Source organism: Dryobates pubescens, chromosome Z, assembly GCF_014839835.1.
Source record: "Dryobates pubescens isolate bDryPub1 chromosome Z, bDryPub1.pri, whole genome shotgun sequence".
NCBI lineage: Eukaryota > Metazoa > Chordata > Aves > Piciformes > Picidae > Dryobates > Dryobates pubescens.
Window position 1 is genome coordinate 135,477,867 of NC_071657.1, and position 13,693 is coordinate 135,491,559.

The 13,693-nt window shown below is 48.2% G+C and overlaps 1 protein-coding gene across 1 annotated transcript in view; it reads left to right on the forward strand.

The window, feature by feature from the left end:
• Positions 1–5,555: 5,555 nt before the first annotated feature.
• Positions 5,556–13,693, forward strand: part of LEMD3 (LEM domain containing 3) — a 58,425-nt gene continuing 50,287 nt past the window's right edge. The window contains exon 1 of the mRNA XM_054178202.1: positions 5,556–7,152. Within this exon, the coding sequence (XP_054034177.1) occupies positions 5,610–7,152 (1,543 nt within the window). The 5' untranslated portion in view covers positions 5,556–5,609. The remainder of the gene's footprint in view (positions 7,153–13,693) is intronic.

The following is a 13,693-nucleotide window of genomic DNA, read 5'->3' on the forward strand; positions in this document are numbered from 1 at the left end:
GGATGTGATGCTTGGGGATCTGGTTTAGGGATGAGCCTTGTAGAGTAGGGTTCTGGGTTAGACTTTGTGATGCTGAGGGTCTTTTCCAACCTGAATGTTTCTGTGATTCTGTAATTCTGTGATTGAAGAATACCTAAAGGCTCAAGAAGAAAAAAGCTTAATACACCAAATGGACAGGATGTCTTCCAGAGGAACCTGGACAAGCTGGAATGGTGGCCTAGGTGAATCTCATGAGGTTTAACAAGAGGAAGCGCAGGGTTCTGCACCTGGGTCAGAACAATCCTCACTATAAGTACAGACTGGGGGAGGAGGGGATAGAAAGCAGCCCTGAGGAAAAGGATTTGGGAGTAGTGATAGATGAGAAGCTGGACATGAGCAGACAGTGTGAGACTGAAGCCCAGAAGGCAAATCACATCCTGGGCTGCATCAATAGATCCAGCAGATCCAGAGAGATAATTCTGCCTCTTTATTCTATTCTGGTGAGACCTCACCTGGAGTACTGTGTACAGCTCTGGGGCTCTCAGAATAGGAAGGACATGGACCTGATGGTGCAAGTCCAGAGGAGGTCCACAAAAATGATCAGAGGGTTGGAGCACCTCTGCTATGAGGACAGGCTGAGGGAGCTGGGGTTGTTCAGCCTGGAGAAGAGGAGGCTCTGGGGAGACCTAATAGCAGCCTGCCAGTACCTGAGTGGGCTCAAGAAGGATGGAGAGAGACTGTTTACAAAGGCCTGCAGTGACAGGATGAGGGACAATGGCTTCAAACTAGAGAAGAGAAGATTTAGATTTCATGTCAGGAACAAGTTCTTTAGTATGAGGATGGTGGAACACTGGAACAGGTTGCCCAGGGAGGTGGTTGAGGCTCCAGTCTCTGGAGATATTCAAGGTGAAGCTCAATGATGCCTGGGGCAACCTGGTCTAGTTGGGGATGTCCCTGCTGACTGCAGGGAGGTTGGACTGGGTGAGTTTTGGAGGTCCCTTCTGGCCTGGACCATTCTATGATTCTGAATAGACAGCAGCATTTACAATACTGAGAAGTTTTACAAGAGGATCATATTTCTTTTAGAGGTGACTCACGATTCCTAAATGCTTCAAGCATGCAACAGTGAGTTGTGTGGAGATTAAGCTGCATTAGTTGCCCTAAGTAGCAGTAAACCCCAGAAAGGCAGCTGTCTTTCCCAAACCCTAAGAACTTATAAAAATGCATAAACTTCACAGAAATTTGCAATCAGGAATGGAGGATAAAAGGGGCATTAAGCTTTAACTTCAAATCCCAGTCCAGTGAGACTGCTGGAAGTATGGTTGCTAACTTTCAGAACATCTTTTCACCCATGGGAAACACTGGCAGTTTCCTGAGAGCAGCAGTCCTTTAAGGATGAGAGGGAAAAATAAAAACCTTAATTTAGGCTGGAGGTGAGGAGAAAGTTCTTCACAGAGAGAGTTGTTAGCCATTGGAATGGGCTGCCCAGGGAGGTGGTGGAGTCACCATCCCTGGAGGTGTTCAAGAGGGGATTGGACATGGCACTTGGAGCCATGGTTTAGTTGTCAGGAGGTGTTGGGTGACAGGTTGGACTTGATCTATGATTCTATGTCTTATTCAAAAGAACAACCCCATGGGTTTTTTGCTGATGAAGAACAGTCTCCACACTCCCTGCTGTCAACACTTACCTTTAAAAAAGCCTCTACTTAAAAATTTACTATATGGAGGTATTGAAGCATCTCCTTTATGAGGAAAGACTGAGGGAGGTAGGTCTCTAGCTCAGAAAAGAGGAGACTGAGAGATGACCTCATTCATGTTTATAAATATGTGAGGGGTGAGTGTCAGGAGGACAGAGCCAGGCTCTTCTCAGACATGCCCAATGATAGGACAAGGGGCAATGGGTGCAAGCTGGAGGATAGAAGGTTCCATGTGAACAAAGGGAAAAACTTTTTCCCTGTGAGGGTGAGAAAACACTGGAATGGGCTGCCCTGAGAGGTTGTGGAGTCTCCTTGTCTGGAGACATTCAAAACCCACCTGGATGCATTCCTATGTGACCTACTCTAGGTGATCCTGCTCTGGCAGGGGGGTTGGACTGCGTGATCTTTTGAGGTCATTTCCAACCCCTAATCTTCTGTGATTGTGTGACTCTGTATTGCTATTAATGAAGCACTGGGGTCACTAAAAATAATAACGAAAGACATGTGGAGGGGTTGGGTTGGTAGGGGAAATATCCTTACTTCACTATCAACCAGCAGACATGTTTTTGAAACATTCCAAAATATTTTGGCACAGTAGATTTTAAAGCAGGACTTGGACTCCACAGGCTTTTCAGTCAGCTGTTCTGTGTATCTACATGCTATAGTCTTGCAGGGGATGATTCAATTGTTAACAATTTGTAGTAATTACAGCCCTCCTGCTGCTAAGTAAACAGTTCTATAAAACAACTCCTGCCCTCCCTGAAACAGACAGAACATCCAAGTTGCATTGGCAAGACAACAGGATCTTCACCTCTTGCAGGACAGCATGCATTCTCAGAAGGAAGGTGCTCAAGCAGACACTAGCCAGAAGTGCTCTTATCAGAACGGTATCTGGTCTGGGAGTGGCTGCTGTTGGTTTGGCCACAGTCATAGCCAGCCAGAGGTAAGCACAGAACGAGGACAGGCATATCCAAACATGCCCCCCAGATAGCTGGGGGAAGGTTTGGGTTGCTTCTCATTGAGGAGGAGGAATGGAATTTTGGAAGCATTTCTCATGGCACTTGGGCCACCAGTTAGCTACCATGGGTTGGGAGAGAGGTGAGAGCGGGCACATTTACACTAGTGGTTTAACGTGCTGTATGTGAAATGGCTGTGCAGAGTGATATCATGTGGAGCATGACTGCAGTACAGCCCCTCCCAGTACTTCTCGGCCTTACAAATGTGCTGTTAAAGGAGGCTTAGATGAACAATGGGACAGGTTCTGCATTCCCAGGTGTGGTTGGTCAGGAATGGAGGGTGAGGTACATGAGTTAATCATCACCATTCATCATCATTAGTGTTCAGTTCTGGTCTCTGCTATACAAAACCAGATGTGGACAGCTTGGACAGGGTCCAGAAAAGGGCCACAAAGATGATCAAAGGACTGGGAAGCCTGCCATCTGAGGAAAGGCTGAGGGAACTGGGTTTGTTCAGTCTTGAGAAAAGAAAGCTTAGGAGAGACCTAAATGTCTGTCATGTTCCAGTACTTAAAGGGTGGTTACAGAGAAGATGGAGACTCCTTTTTTTCAAGGAGTCACGTGGAAAAGAGGAGGGGTAGCAGGTAAAACTTACTCCTGAGGAGATTATGATTGGATGCAAGAAGAAAAATGGTCACAATCATTGACCACTGGAATAATCTCCCCAGGGAACTGGTGGATTCCCCAATATTTGCCACTTGCAAGATATTTAGGCTCCATTTTTGCCAAGAAAGGTCAGACTAGGAGATCCCTGAGGTCCCTTCCAACCTGGTACTCTACGTTCATCAGTTGTCACCATCATCATGAAAGATGGTTTTGTGCCACTCTTTTAACTCTGTAGACCTGGCTTGATCTTCAGCACGTGCCTGCCTCGCAGCTCCCTAAGTCCTGCTCTGCATGTGTTCCTCAATAACAAGATTAGCAACTCCAGTTCTGACATTAGCAGAGCACATCCCCAATATCCTCACTGCATCAGACTGTGAGGGGGAATATACAAATGCTCCTGCAGTTGGATCTTGTTTCTGTATTGCTTTCTGGACGTGATGTTGTAAGGCCAGTGCAAGCTGGGTCAAAATGGAAACTCTGCCTCCTGCATTTTTGAAGTAGTAAGGAGGAGATAAGCCCAGGTCCTTGTCATTTAGGTTGGACAGATAGAGACAGAGCTCAGGAGATTGTGAAACCTCCACAGGAGGTTCTATGGCCAAAGGGCCAGCACACAATTCCCATTTTGAGAAATGCCAGCATGATGCCTCTTATCATGGACCCATTTCTGTATGTAGCCAGACAGTTTTAATTGTAACAGATTTAGAATCATAGAATTGTTAGGGTTGGAAGGGACCTCAAGGATTATTGAGTTCCAAACCCCCCCTGCCTATGGCAGGGACACCTCACACAAGATCAGGTTGCTCACAGCCACATCCAGCCTGGCATAACAAACCACCAGGGATGAGGCTTCCACCACCTCCCAGGGCAAAAAAAAAAAATAATTGAAAGACTGTAGTATTTTCCCAAAGAGCAAAATACATCCAGGCAATTGCAAACTTAATGAGGGTGGTGCTCAGTCACTGAGAGTGTGGATGCGCATTTCCAGAGCATTCCTGCCCTTACATCTGCTCCCTCACAGCTGAGATGTCCTGATGCTAGACTTCTGAAAGAGTTCACCCAGCGCATCAGTGGAAGCAAGGACACTCACTACCTGCCACCTTGGGGAAGGATCCCAATGAAGGTGTGCACCTGGGTTCTTTGGGTCTCACCACCCAGTATTAGGCTAAATTGCCCCTATTAAAGGAAGGATTTGGACATGCTGGAGCGCATGCAGAGAAGGGCCACGAGGACAATCAGAGGGCTGGAGCTCCTCTCCTTTGAGGACAGATTGAGGGAGTGGGGTTGTTCAGTCTGGAGAAGGCTCCAAGGAGACCTTCTTGTGGGCTTCCAGTATCTGAAGGGGACTACAAGAAAGCTGGGAAGGGACTTTTTAGGGTATCAGGGACAGATAGGACTGGGGGGAATGGAACAAAACTAGAAATGGGTAGATTCAGATTGGATGTTAGGAAGAAGTTCTTCCCCATGAGGGTGGTGAGAGACTGGCACAGGTTGCCCAGGGAGGTGGTGGAAGCCTCATCCCTGGAGATTTTTAAGGCCAGGCTGGATGTGGCTGTGAGCAACCTGCTGTAGTGTGAGGTGTCCCTGCCCATGGCAGGGGCTGTTGGACCTACATGATCCTTGAGGTCCCTTCCAACCCTGATAATCCTATGATTCTAAATTTGTAACCTGGCAATCATGTTAAAAGACGTTTGCCGTTCGGTGTGGCGCTTCCCGCTGTGTTTTGTCCCCAGATAAACAGACATTCAGCCGGCTAACCCATCTTAGCCTCTATTTGCAGGCGTGCACAAAACCAGCGCGTTTCTGACGGGGTCTGCCCTTCCAACCCCGAAAGCCGCAGCCGACAAGTAAGAGCCGCCGCTCGCTTTCGCACTTCCCAGTTCGGCGATCCCCTGGCCGCCGGGGATACCGCACGCCGCCCTTTCCCGACCACCCCCGACAACGCTTCCACAGGGCAGCCTAAGGGCATGGGGGAGGGGGTTCCCGCCTCGCCTCCAGCCGCTCCCCGCACACAGGACTGCCCCCAGCCCACCGCCCGCCGCAGCGGCTCTACACGCCGCGCGCGCCGCTGTCCCCCACAACCCCCCGGCTCCCCGCGCGCCAGCCGTTGCCGGGGTGGGGGAGAGGCCGCCGGCGCCGCGCGACCCCGCCCCCTCCCCCCCTCCCATCCCCCGTCTGGCCCCGGCGGCGGCGGGCGGCGCTCGCGGGGTGACAGGCAGGTCTAGGCCACAGCCGAGTGCGCACGCGTCAGTTCCGGCGGGGAGCGCGGCGCGGCGCGTGGGTAGGAAACGCCGCGGCGGCGGGGGAGCGGAAAATGGCGACGGCCGCGCAGCTCACGGACGAGGAGCTCTTCTCAGAGCTGAGGCGCTTCGGCTTCTCCCCGGGGCCGGTCACTGAGAGCACCCGACCCGTCTACCTGAAGAAGCTGAAGAAGCTGCGCGAGGATGAGCGGGCTGGGGCCCGCAGCGGCGCCAGCAAGACCCGGAACAGCAACAACAATAACACGGGGGCCGGAGCGGCGCCGGGCGGAGGCGGTGGCCCCGGGCGAGCGGCTCCGGGCGTGGGCGCGCGGCTGGTCGGCTCCGAGCACCCCTACCTCCCCGGGGCCGCCGCCGGGAGCGGCCGGAGCCGCGCAGCACCCCCTGCCGGGGGCGGCAAAGTGCTGCTGGGCTTCAGCTCGGACGAGTCGGATGTGGAAACCAGTCCCCGGAGCCAGGCCGGCGCCGGTGGCGGCAGCAGGAGGGAGCGGGCTTCACCCCTCTTCCGCGGCCTGAGGCCCGCCGCCCCCCACGGCGCCGGCGGCTTGAGTAACAGCTCTGCTCCGGAGGAGGCGGCCAGGCGGAAGCCCAATGCCTGGTGGGGGGCGGCGGCGGCCAGGAGGCCGGCGGCGGTGGCTCCGGGTGTGAGGGAGCCCGGGGACGGCCACGAGGAAGGAGAGGAGGAGGACGACGAAGAGGAGGAGGAGAGCGGGCAGCAGCGATGGAAGAACCGGACCGTGAACGGTAACCGTTTCCTCTCTTACGGCGGCAGCAGGGACAAGTACTCTGACTCGGAGGAGGAGGAGACGACGTCGGGGACGAGGGCCAAGCAGCAGGTACCGAAGGAGGAGTCTGTCGTTCGCCGGCCCAGACGGAGCCTCAGCAAGTCTCCTGCTCCATTCATAACAGGCAAATGCGCTGCAGCCGGCGCTGGCGTGATGGAGACGGGCCAAGAAAGGGCTGGCGGAGGCTGCGGTGCTGGTGTAGTCGTAACGAATGACAGGGCGGCGGCGGAGGCAGCTGCTGCCGGGAGTCTAGACAGGGACAGAAATCAGGAGGAAGAGGCGGCGGCGGCGGCGGGGAGAGGAGGAGGGTATGAAAATCTGGACTCTAGTCCTTCCAGCCCCAGATACCGCGTTGGCCTACCTAAGAAAACCCCTGCAGTATCGCTGCTGCCCTCGCCGCCCACGGACGTGGACAGCAGTAAAATCACTGACCCTCCAGGCACCATTAGGAAAGCGACCAATAATCATGTTCTCGGCGGTGCTGCTGGTAGCTATAATGTTGAATCCAGGATCTATGCAGCTACTAATAGCCTTTCCTCGGGTGGAACCACCTCCTCCCTTAGACTCAACCACTCCAATCATACGGGTTCAAATCATACCTACCTGAAAAACACCTACAAGAAGAATCTCTCAGAGCCCGAGGAGGAGCTTCTCCAACAGTTCAAAAGAGAGGAGGTATCCACCACTGGAGGCTTCAGTGCACATTACCTGTCCATGTTCCTCTTAACTGCTGCATGCTTGTTCTTTCTGGTACTGGGATTCACATACCTGAGAATGAGAGGTTCTGGAGTAGCTGAGGATGTGGGAGCCAACAGTAAGTATTAGGTGAAGGGTAAGGGCAGTTTCTTTCTGCAGCTGGATATAAAACTGTTAATTCACCTTTGCATTTCCAGAAGTGGGTTCCACCTTGGTATAATCTTTCTGTATAGGGTAGAGCACAGAGAAATTGTCCTTCCTTACGTATAGACCTTGCAAGCTGGTGTAATAAGCTTGCAAGACATCCCTGGCGCTCTGTGGTGTAATCCGTTGATACCTTTTGTTTTAATGCGTTTTCTTCACAAAGCCGTTTTCCATGTCCAATACAGCAGACGTGTGGCTAACGGAGAATTGACGAGGCAAGGCTTTATGCTAATCTCGCAGAGCTAATCATGCACATTTAGATACCCGAGATTCCTGCAGGGCTGATTTAACTCTGGTGGTTTGATAATGAACTTTCTTTCCGTTTATGCGTATTGAGGCTCGGAGAGGATGCTGCGTTGAGATGATGTTGCACACCGCAACAAACTTTGTGCGGTGAACTACGGTCCTGTTATGTATTCTTTCCTAAAAAGTACACTTTTCCCCCCCCGCCCCCCAAATGCAATTGAGAGTGTGTTTATACATGTAATACTGTCGTGCTTTAGTTTGAATTTTAGAGCGTCCTGGCTTTAATCCTAAATGACTTGGAAACCTCTTTAATACGTGAAAGTAGCTTCTCGGAATGGATGTAGAAACTTCCATTTTTTAGTTCAGAAAGCATATGAAAGTGGGAACGTACCACCTAAGGGTGGTGATTCATGCTAATTCAATTCTCAGCCGCTCTGAAACGGGCAGCGGAGATTCCAACATCAGAAAGAAAAAATCATGCCGTTGCCGTCTTAATCGCTCATCAGGAGCAATGAGAAATTATGCAAAAAGCTACTTTTGGGACGTGAGAGCAGTAGAAGGTCCCTGGGGACTTGTGGTTTTTCTTGAAATGATTGGGGGGAGGGTGGGGTGTATGCATGTGCGTGTATTTCTTTGTATAGATAGAGGATTTACATACTTGTGTGGGCATGTATACAGTGCCTTGTAAGGAATGATCTCCGTGTTAGACTGCGATCTGCTTGATGTTACAGGGCAGAAATAGCAGTGCGAGCTGGTTTGGGTTTTTTCTTGTGGGTTGGGGTTTTTTGTGTTGTTTCTTCCTCCTCCCCCTCCACCCCCCCGTTATTCTTTACATCATGATAGCAGAATAGTGCTTCGCTACTGTGCTCTTTGGCGTGGGTAGTAAAGGATTGGGTGTTTCGGGAGAACAGTAGCATCGAGGACTTAAGTTATTTGCGGTGGTTCCATAGATGTCCACGTGGCTCTTACCTACCGTTCAGCCTTGTTTTTTGAGAAGGCAATGAACATAGGCAGGTGGCTTAAAATTAGATACAGTGTAGTGTGACTGTTGGGACTACTCATATCCTGTGGGTAACTTCTGACTGTCACTTCTTGAGACATAGATAGATTTTCTTACTGATGTGTAATTCTATTAATATTCATTTTTTCCCCCTAGTTTTGCAATCTGATGATTTTAGTAGGGCATAAGGTCTATCAGCTTTCTGGGGTAAACTTACTGGCTGTCAAATTCAGTGGTTGAGTTAAAACTCACCTGCCATGCAGTCTGATAAAGCTGAATGTCTCAGCTGTGCAAATAGCTGGAATACTGTGAAAAGAAATCCACTTTGAACTTACTGTCTTGGAAGAAACCTGGTTTTGAATCTTCCCTCCAGAGCTCATGGGATCGCTGTGTTGAGTATATTGCTTTTGAAAAGTTATTCCCACTGCAACTGATAGACAGGGAAAGTTGTTATTTTCTGCTCTTGCTTATGTTAGGCTGCCCAGCCAGTGGTCTGGTAGCCCACTGTTGCTTGGTAGTTCAGTTAAGCCAGTTCTTGGCCTGTTCCTATTCATTCTCTTTTCAGTGGAACTCTTCAAAGTGGACTTCCTGAACTGTTCTGGAAGTGATGCTCAGATTTCATGTGTTCTCCTTTCTCCCAGCTCTGGGCTTTGCAGCATCAAAAATAGGAATGGGGAAGAAGGCTCTTTGGAAGAAGCAAACAGTAGGTTTTGTGGCTGTCTCCTTTGATAGGAAGAGGAGCAAGCCACTTCTTTAAAGTAATGTGAGAATAAACCTTACCCATATGCTCAGCACATGCTCCCTAAATTCTTGCTTCTCAAATGGGCATATGCAACAAAAATACGGTAGGTCTGTAGAACAGGCAAGAACAGACAAGACTGGCCAATAAAACCTGATTGCTGCTGCGAAGGGAAAGAGCCCTGACTTATTTTAGGTGCTTCCCTGAGCTTAAGCATCATCTGAGTGAGTCCCTTGGCTCTTCTGTTTGTGTGGGTGTATTGCCTGTTTACTTTATGGAAGCAGAACTGCTTCATACACTTTAAATGAAAATTAGTGTATCTCAAGAAACAACCTTCCAGCTGAGTGAGTGGATACAGAGTTTTTTCTGTCTTGTAGATGGCAGTAGGTGAGATTCTGTTGGCAGAGTGTGATTTGATTGTGGAAAACCTCCACTATTTTCAATTTCAAATGACATCATAAAAGTTTTTAGTTGTACTATATCATAATTACAACAGTTACTGTAAGGAAACAAAAAAGGCAGTTATTTTTCTATTTTAGTGGCTTCTTATTTTAACTTTGCAGGGAATGATGCACAATGAGCTTAATGTTGGTTGGCTTAATTGTTCTTTACCTAAAACGAAATTAAATCAAATTGGTGTTTTGTGTGTGGCATTGAGAAATATTTTTCACCAAGTGCACCCATCAGGTTGTAATCTGAGAGAAGAGGAGGTACATGTTTTGGGGGTTGTATTTAGGCCAGGTAAAATAATACAGATAAGAATTGGTAAGCAGAAAACTCGAGGATTGCCATTTTTGCCATGCATAATGTTCAAATGAAATTAATTTTAAGCCATTGACAAGAATAGTGTGGCCAGCAGGAGCAGGGAAGTCATTGTGCCCCTGTGCTCAGCACTGGTTAGGCCACACCTTGGGTCCTGTGTCCAGTTCTGGGCCCCTCAGTTTAAGAAGGACATTGAAACTCTTGAACGTGTCCAGAGAAGGGCAACGAGGCTGGGGAGAGGCCTTGAGCACAGCCCTGTGAGGAGAGGCTGAGGGAGCTGGGGTTGCTTAGCCTGGAGAAGAGGAGGCTCAGAGGAGACCTTCTTGCTGTCTACGACTACCCGAAGGGTGGTTGTAAGCAGGAGGGGGTTGGTCTCTTCTCTCAGGCAACCAGCACCAGAACGAGAGGACACAGTCTCAAGCTGCACCAGAAGAGGTTTAGGCTGGAGGTGAGGAGAAAGTTCTTCACCGAGCGAGTTGTTAGCCATTGGAATGTGCTGCCCAGGGAGGTGGTGTTTAAGACGGGGTTGGACATGGCACTTGGTGCCATGGTTTAGTCATGAGGTCTGTGGTGACAGGTTGGACTTGATGATCTTTGAGGTCTCTTCCAACCTTGGTGATACTGTGATTAAGCTTAAATAAAAGACCAGCTAATGCTTAAGTGTATGCTGTTCTTGCAATCTTTGATGATGGTGTATGTGAAAAGAAAGGTCAGTTTGGACTTGGTGGTGGTATCCTCATTCATGTTGCTCTTGCTGTAAAGTGTGTTTTGCTGCAGGAGCCTCCAAAATACTGTGGGGTTCTGTGAACTTCTTGCTAAGCCAGCATTGTATTTTGGTAGAAAAATGGTGGATTTTACTTTTGTCTGCTTCCCATAGTTCTTCAAACTGAAGAACTGGGTGTCTTTTCCAGCTTCATTTTGTGATGTTACCCTAAGCCTCTCAAGCAGCTGCTCCTGGTAGTTAGTTCAATTTTTCAAAGGAAGCTGATAACAGTATCAGATCAGTAGATTTTACTTTTGGGGTCTGGCTTACTTTCTCAAAGTAGAGGGCACTACTCCAGGAGCTGTTTAGGGTTATTATTTGAAATAGGTTCCATTTAGGTTTTCATTGTTTCTTCTCCAGTACTTTGCCTGGAGAACAGTGATGTGGCAAAAACCACCACTAAGAACAAAAGTGATCTTGAAACTACTGGATTTGCCTCCTTGAAAATCTTAGATTCCTATTAGGAGAGCTTTTTGCAAGTGACATCTCTTGCTAAGTAGTTTTGATATTTTCTGTGATACTTGTTACAAAATAACTGCTAGGAGGGTAATCCTTACTATATTTGCTACAACTTGTGGTTTTGAAATGTTAATTCCAGAGATTTAGCAGTTTCTATATTGCAAGTGGAAGATTATGCAAAGCAGAGTTCTGAGAGTTTATTCTATCGATGTTGCTGTGTTCTCAACTTCTAAATCCCTTGGGTGTTAAAACTTCTATGGAATTTTATGCAGCGAGTTTCCATTGTTGAGAAGTTGGACTTGCTGTACAAAAGACAAGAAGATGGCTGTTATGCTCACAGGCCTGCAACCTACTATTCAAGTGCTGTTGTAGTTCACAGATCACTTACAAATCTACTTGCCTTATGAAATCAGCCTCTCAGAAGAGTCTGTCTTCTTGACAGTGTTGTCTTCAGTGGAAGAGAATTAAATTTGGATAAAAAAATATGTATAGATGAGAAGGCAGTAAAGGATGAGGAGAGACTGAGGGAGCTGGGGTTGCTTAGCCTGGAGAGGAGGAGGCTCAGGGGAGACCTCATTGCTTAGGTTTAGGCTGGAGGTTAGGAAGAAGTTCTACACGGGAGAGAGTGATTGCCCATTGGAATGTGCTGCCTGGGGAGGTGGTGGAGTTGCCATTGTTGGGGGTGTTCAAGAGGAGACTTGATAGGGTGCTTGGTTGCATGGTGTAGTTGATTAGGTGGGTTGGATAATGGGTTGGACGTGATGATCTTGGAGGTCTCTTCCAACCTGGTTATTCTGCTCTAAAGAAGCAAAATCGAAGGCTTAAGGGAGTTGCTGTGTTATGTCTGTTAACATTGCATGTGCTTTCCAAGTGTTTGTCTGCCTTTTCTGTTTGACAGTACAACATCATCTCCTATTGGCATATTAGCATATAGCTCTTTTTACTTTCTGCATATTGCTTTCAATTTTAGTTAGCAATTGGTACCAAAAAAATCCTGAGGTATATCTTAAAGGCTAATCTCTCTTGTAGCAGATCTCACTTCTGTGGTTTTGGATCAGGTTGAATAGATCAAAGATACCCTAGGCTGCCTTGATAAGGTAAAGTCAGGCAGAATAGTTAAATTTCCTTGGGATTCTTGAAATTTTTAAACTCTCATCTTCCTTATGGGACATCAGAAATAACTCTTAAAGATAAGGAGCAAACGTGGCCAAGACTTGCATGCAGGAAAGTACAAATGTTGCAGGGTGCAAAATAGTTTGTCATAGAATAGACCAGCTTGGAAGAGACCTTCAAGATCATCGTGTCCAACCTATCATCCAACACCACCTAATCAACTAAACCATGTCACCAAGCACCCTATCAAGTCTCCTCCTGAACACCTCCAGTGGTGGCGACTCCACCACCTCCCCGGGCAGCCCATTCCAACCTGACAGCTTCACATCCTTCCTAAAGGACAGTAAATAGCCTATTTACCTTAGTAGCAGATCTGTAGCCTAGAGCATAAATGTGAAAATTGCTCATCAGTATTTGAAGCACAATTAATGCAACTTCAGAATTCACATTTTAAAGGAGATAGCAGTTTTAGATACTTGGGTCAGAATACTTACAGCTAAGATATATGGCATTCACACCTGAAGTATGCTGCTGTTTGCAGACCTGCACAAAACTTACATAAAGCCATAGCACAAGGTATTCTTACAATTGGACTTTGGTTTTCATTCAAGGTTATTACAGGTTGTGTTTTTGTGAAGTCAGTCATGGGAAACTCAAACTGAGATGACTTGCATGTGGAGCGGGGATGCAGAAAAGCTCTAACAGGATCTGATTCACTAGGTATCAAATAGAGTTTGCACTCCATTCCATAGTGCATGGTCATTTTCTTGAAAGAAAACTTGGTTTCTCATGTGGGAAAATTGAAGGTGCTCTAGGTGCTCTAGAAAGCAGGGGAAAAGCGCAAAGCAAGCTTGTGTTTCTTCTGTTAGAATCATAGAATCAACAAGGTTGGAAAAGACTGCAGAGGTCATCGTTACCTAATACCTGACACCTCATGACTAGCTAAACCATGGCTTCAAGTGCCTTGTCCAGTCCCTTTTTTAACACCTCCAGGGATGGTGACTCCACCACCTTCCTGGGCAGCACATTCCAATGGCCAATCTCTCTTTCTGTGAACAACTTTCTCCTCACCTCAAGTCTAAACTTCCCCTGGCACAGCTTGAGACTGTGTCCTCTTGTTCTGCTTCTGATTGCCTGGGAGAAGAGAGCAACCCCCACCTGGCTACAACCTCCATTCAGGGAGTTGTAGACAGCAAGAAGGTCTCCCCTGAGCCTCCTCTTCTCCAGGCTAAACACCCCCAGCTCCCTCAGCCTCTCCTCACAGGGCTGTGCTCCAAACCCCTCACCAGCCTCATTGCCCTTCTCTGGGCACATTCTAATACCTCAATGTCCTTCTTAAATTGAGGAGCCCAGAACTGGACACAGTTAAGAAC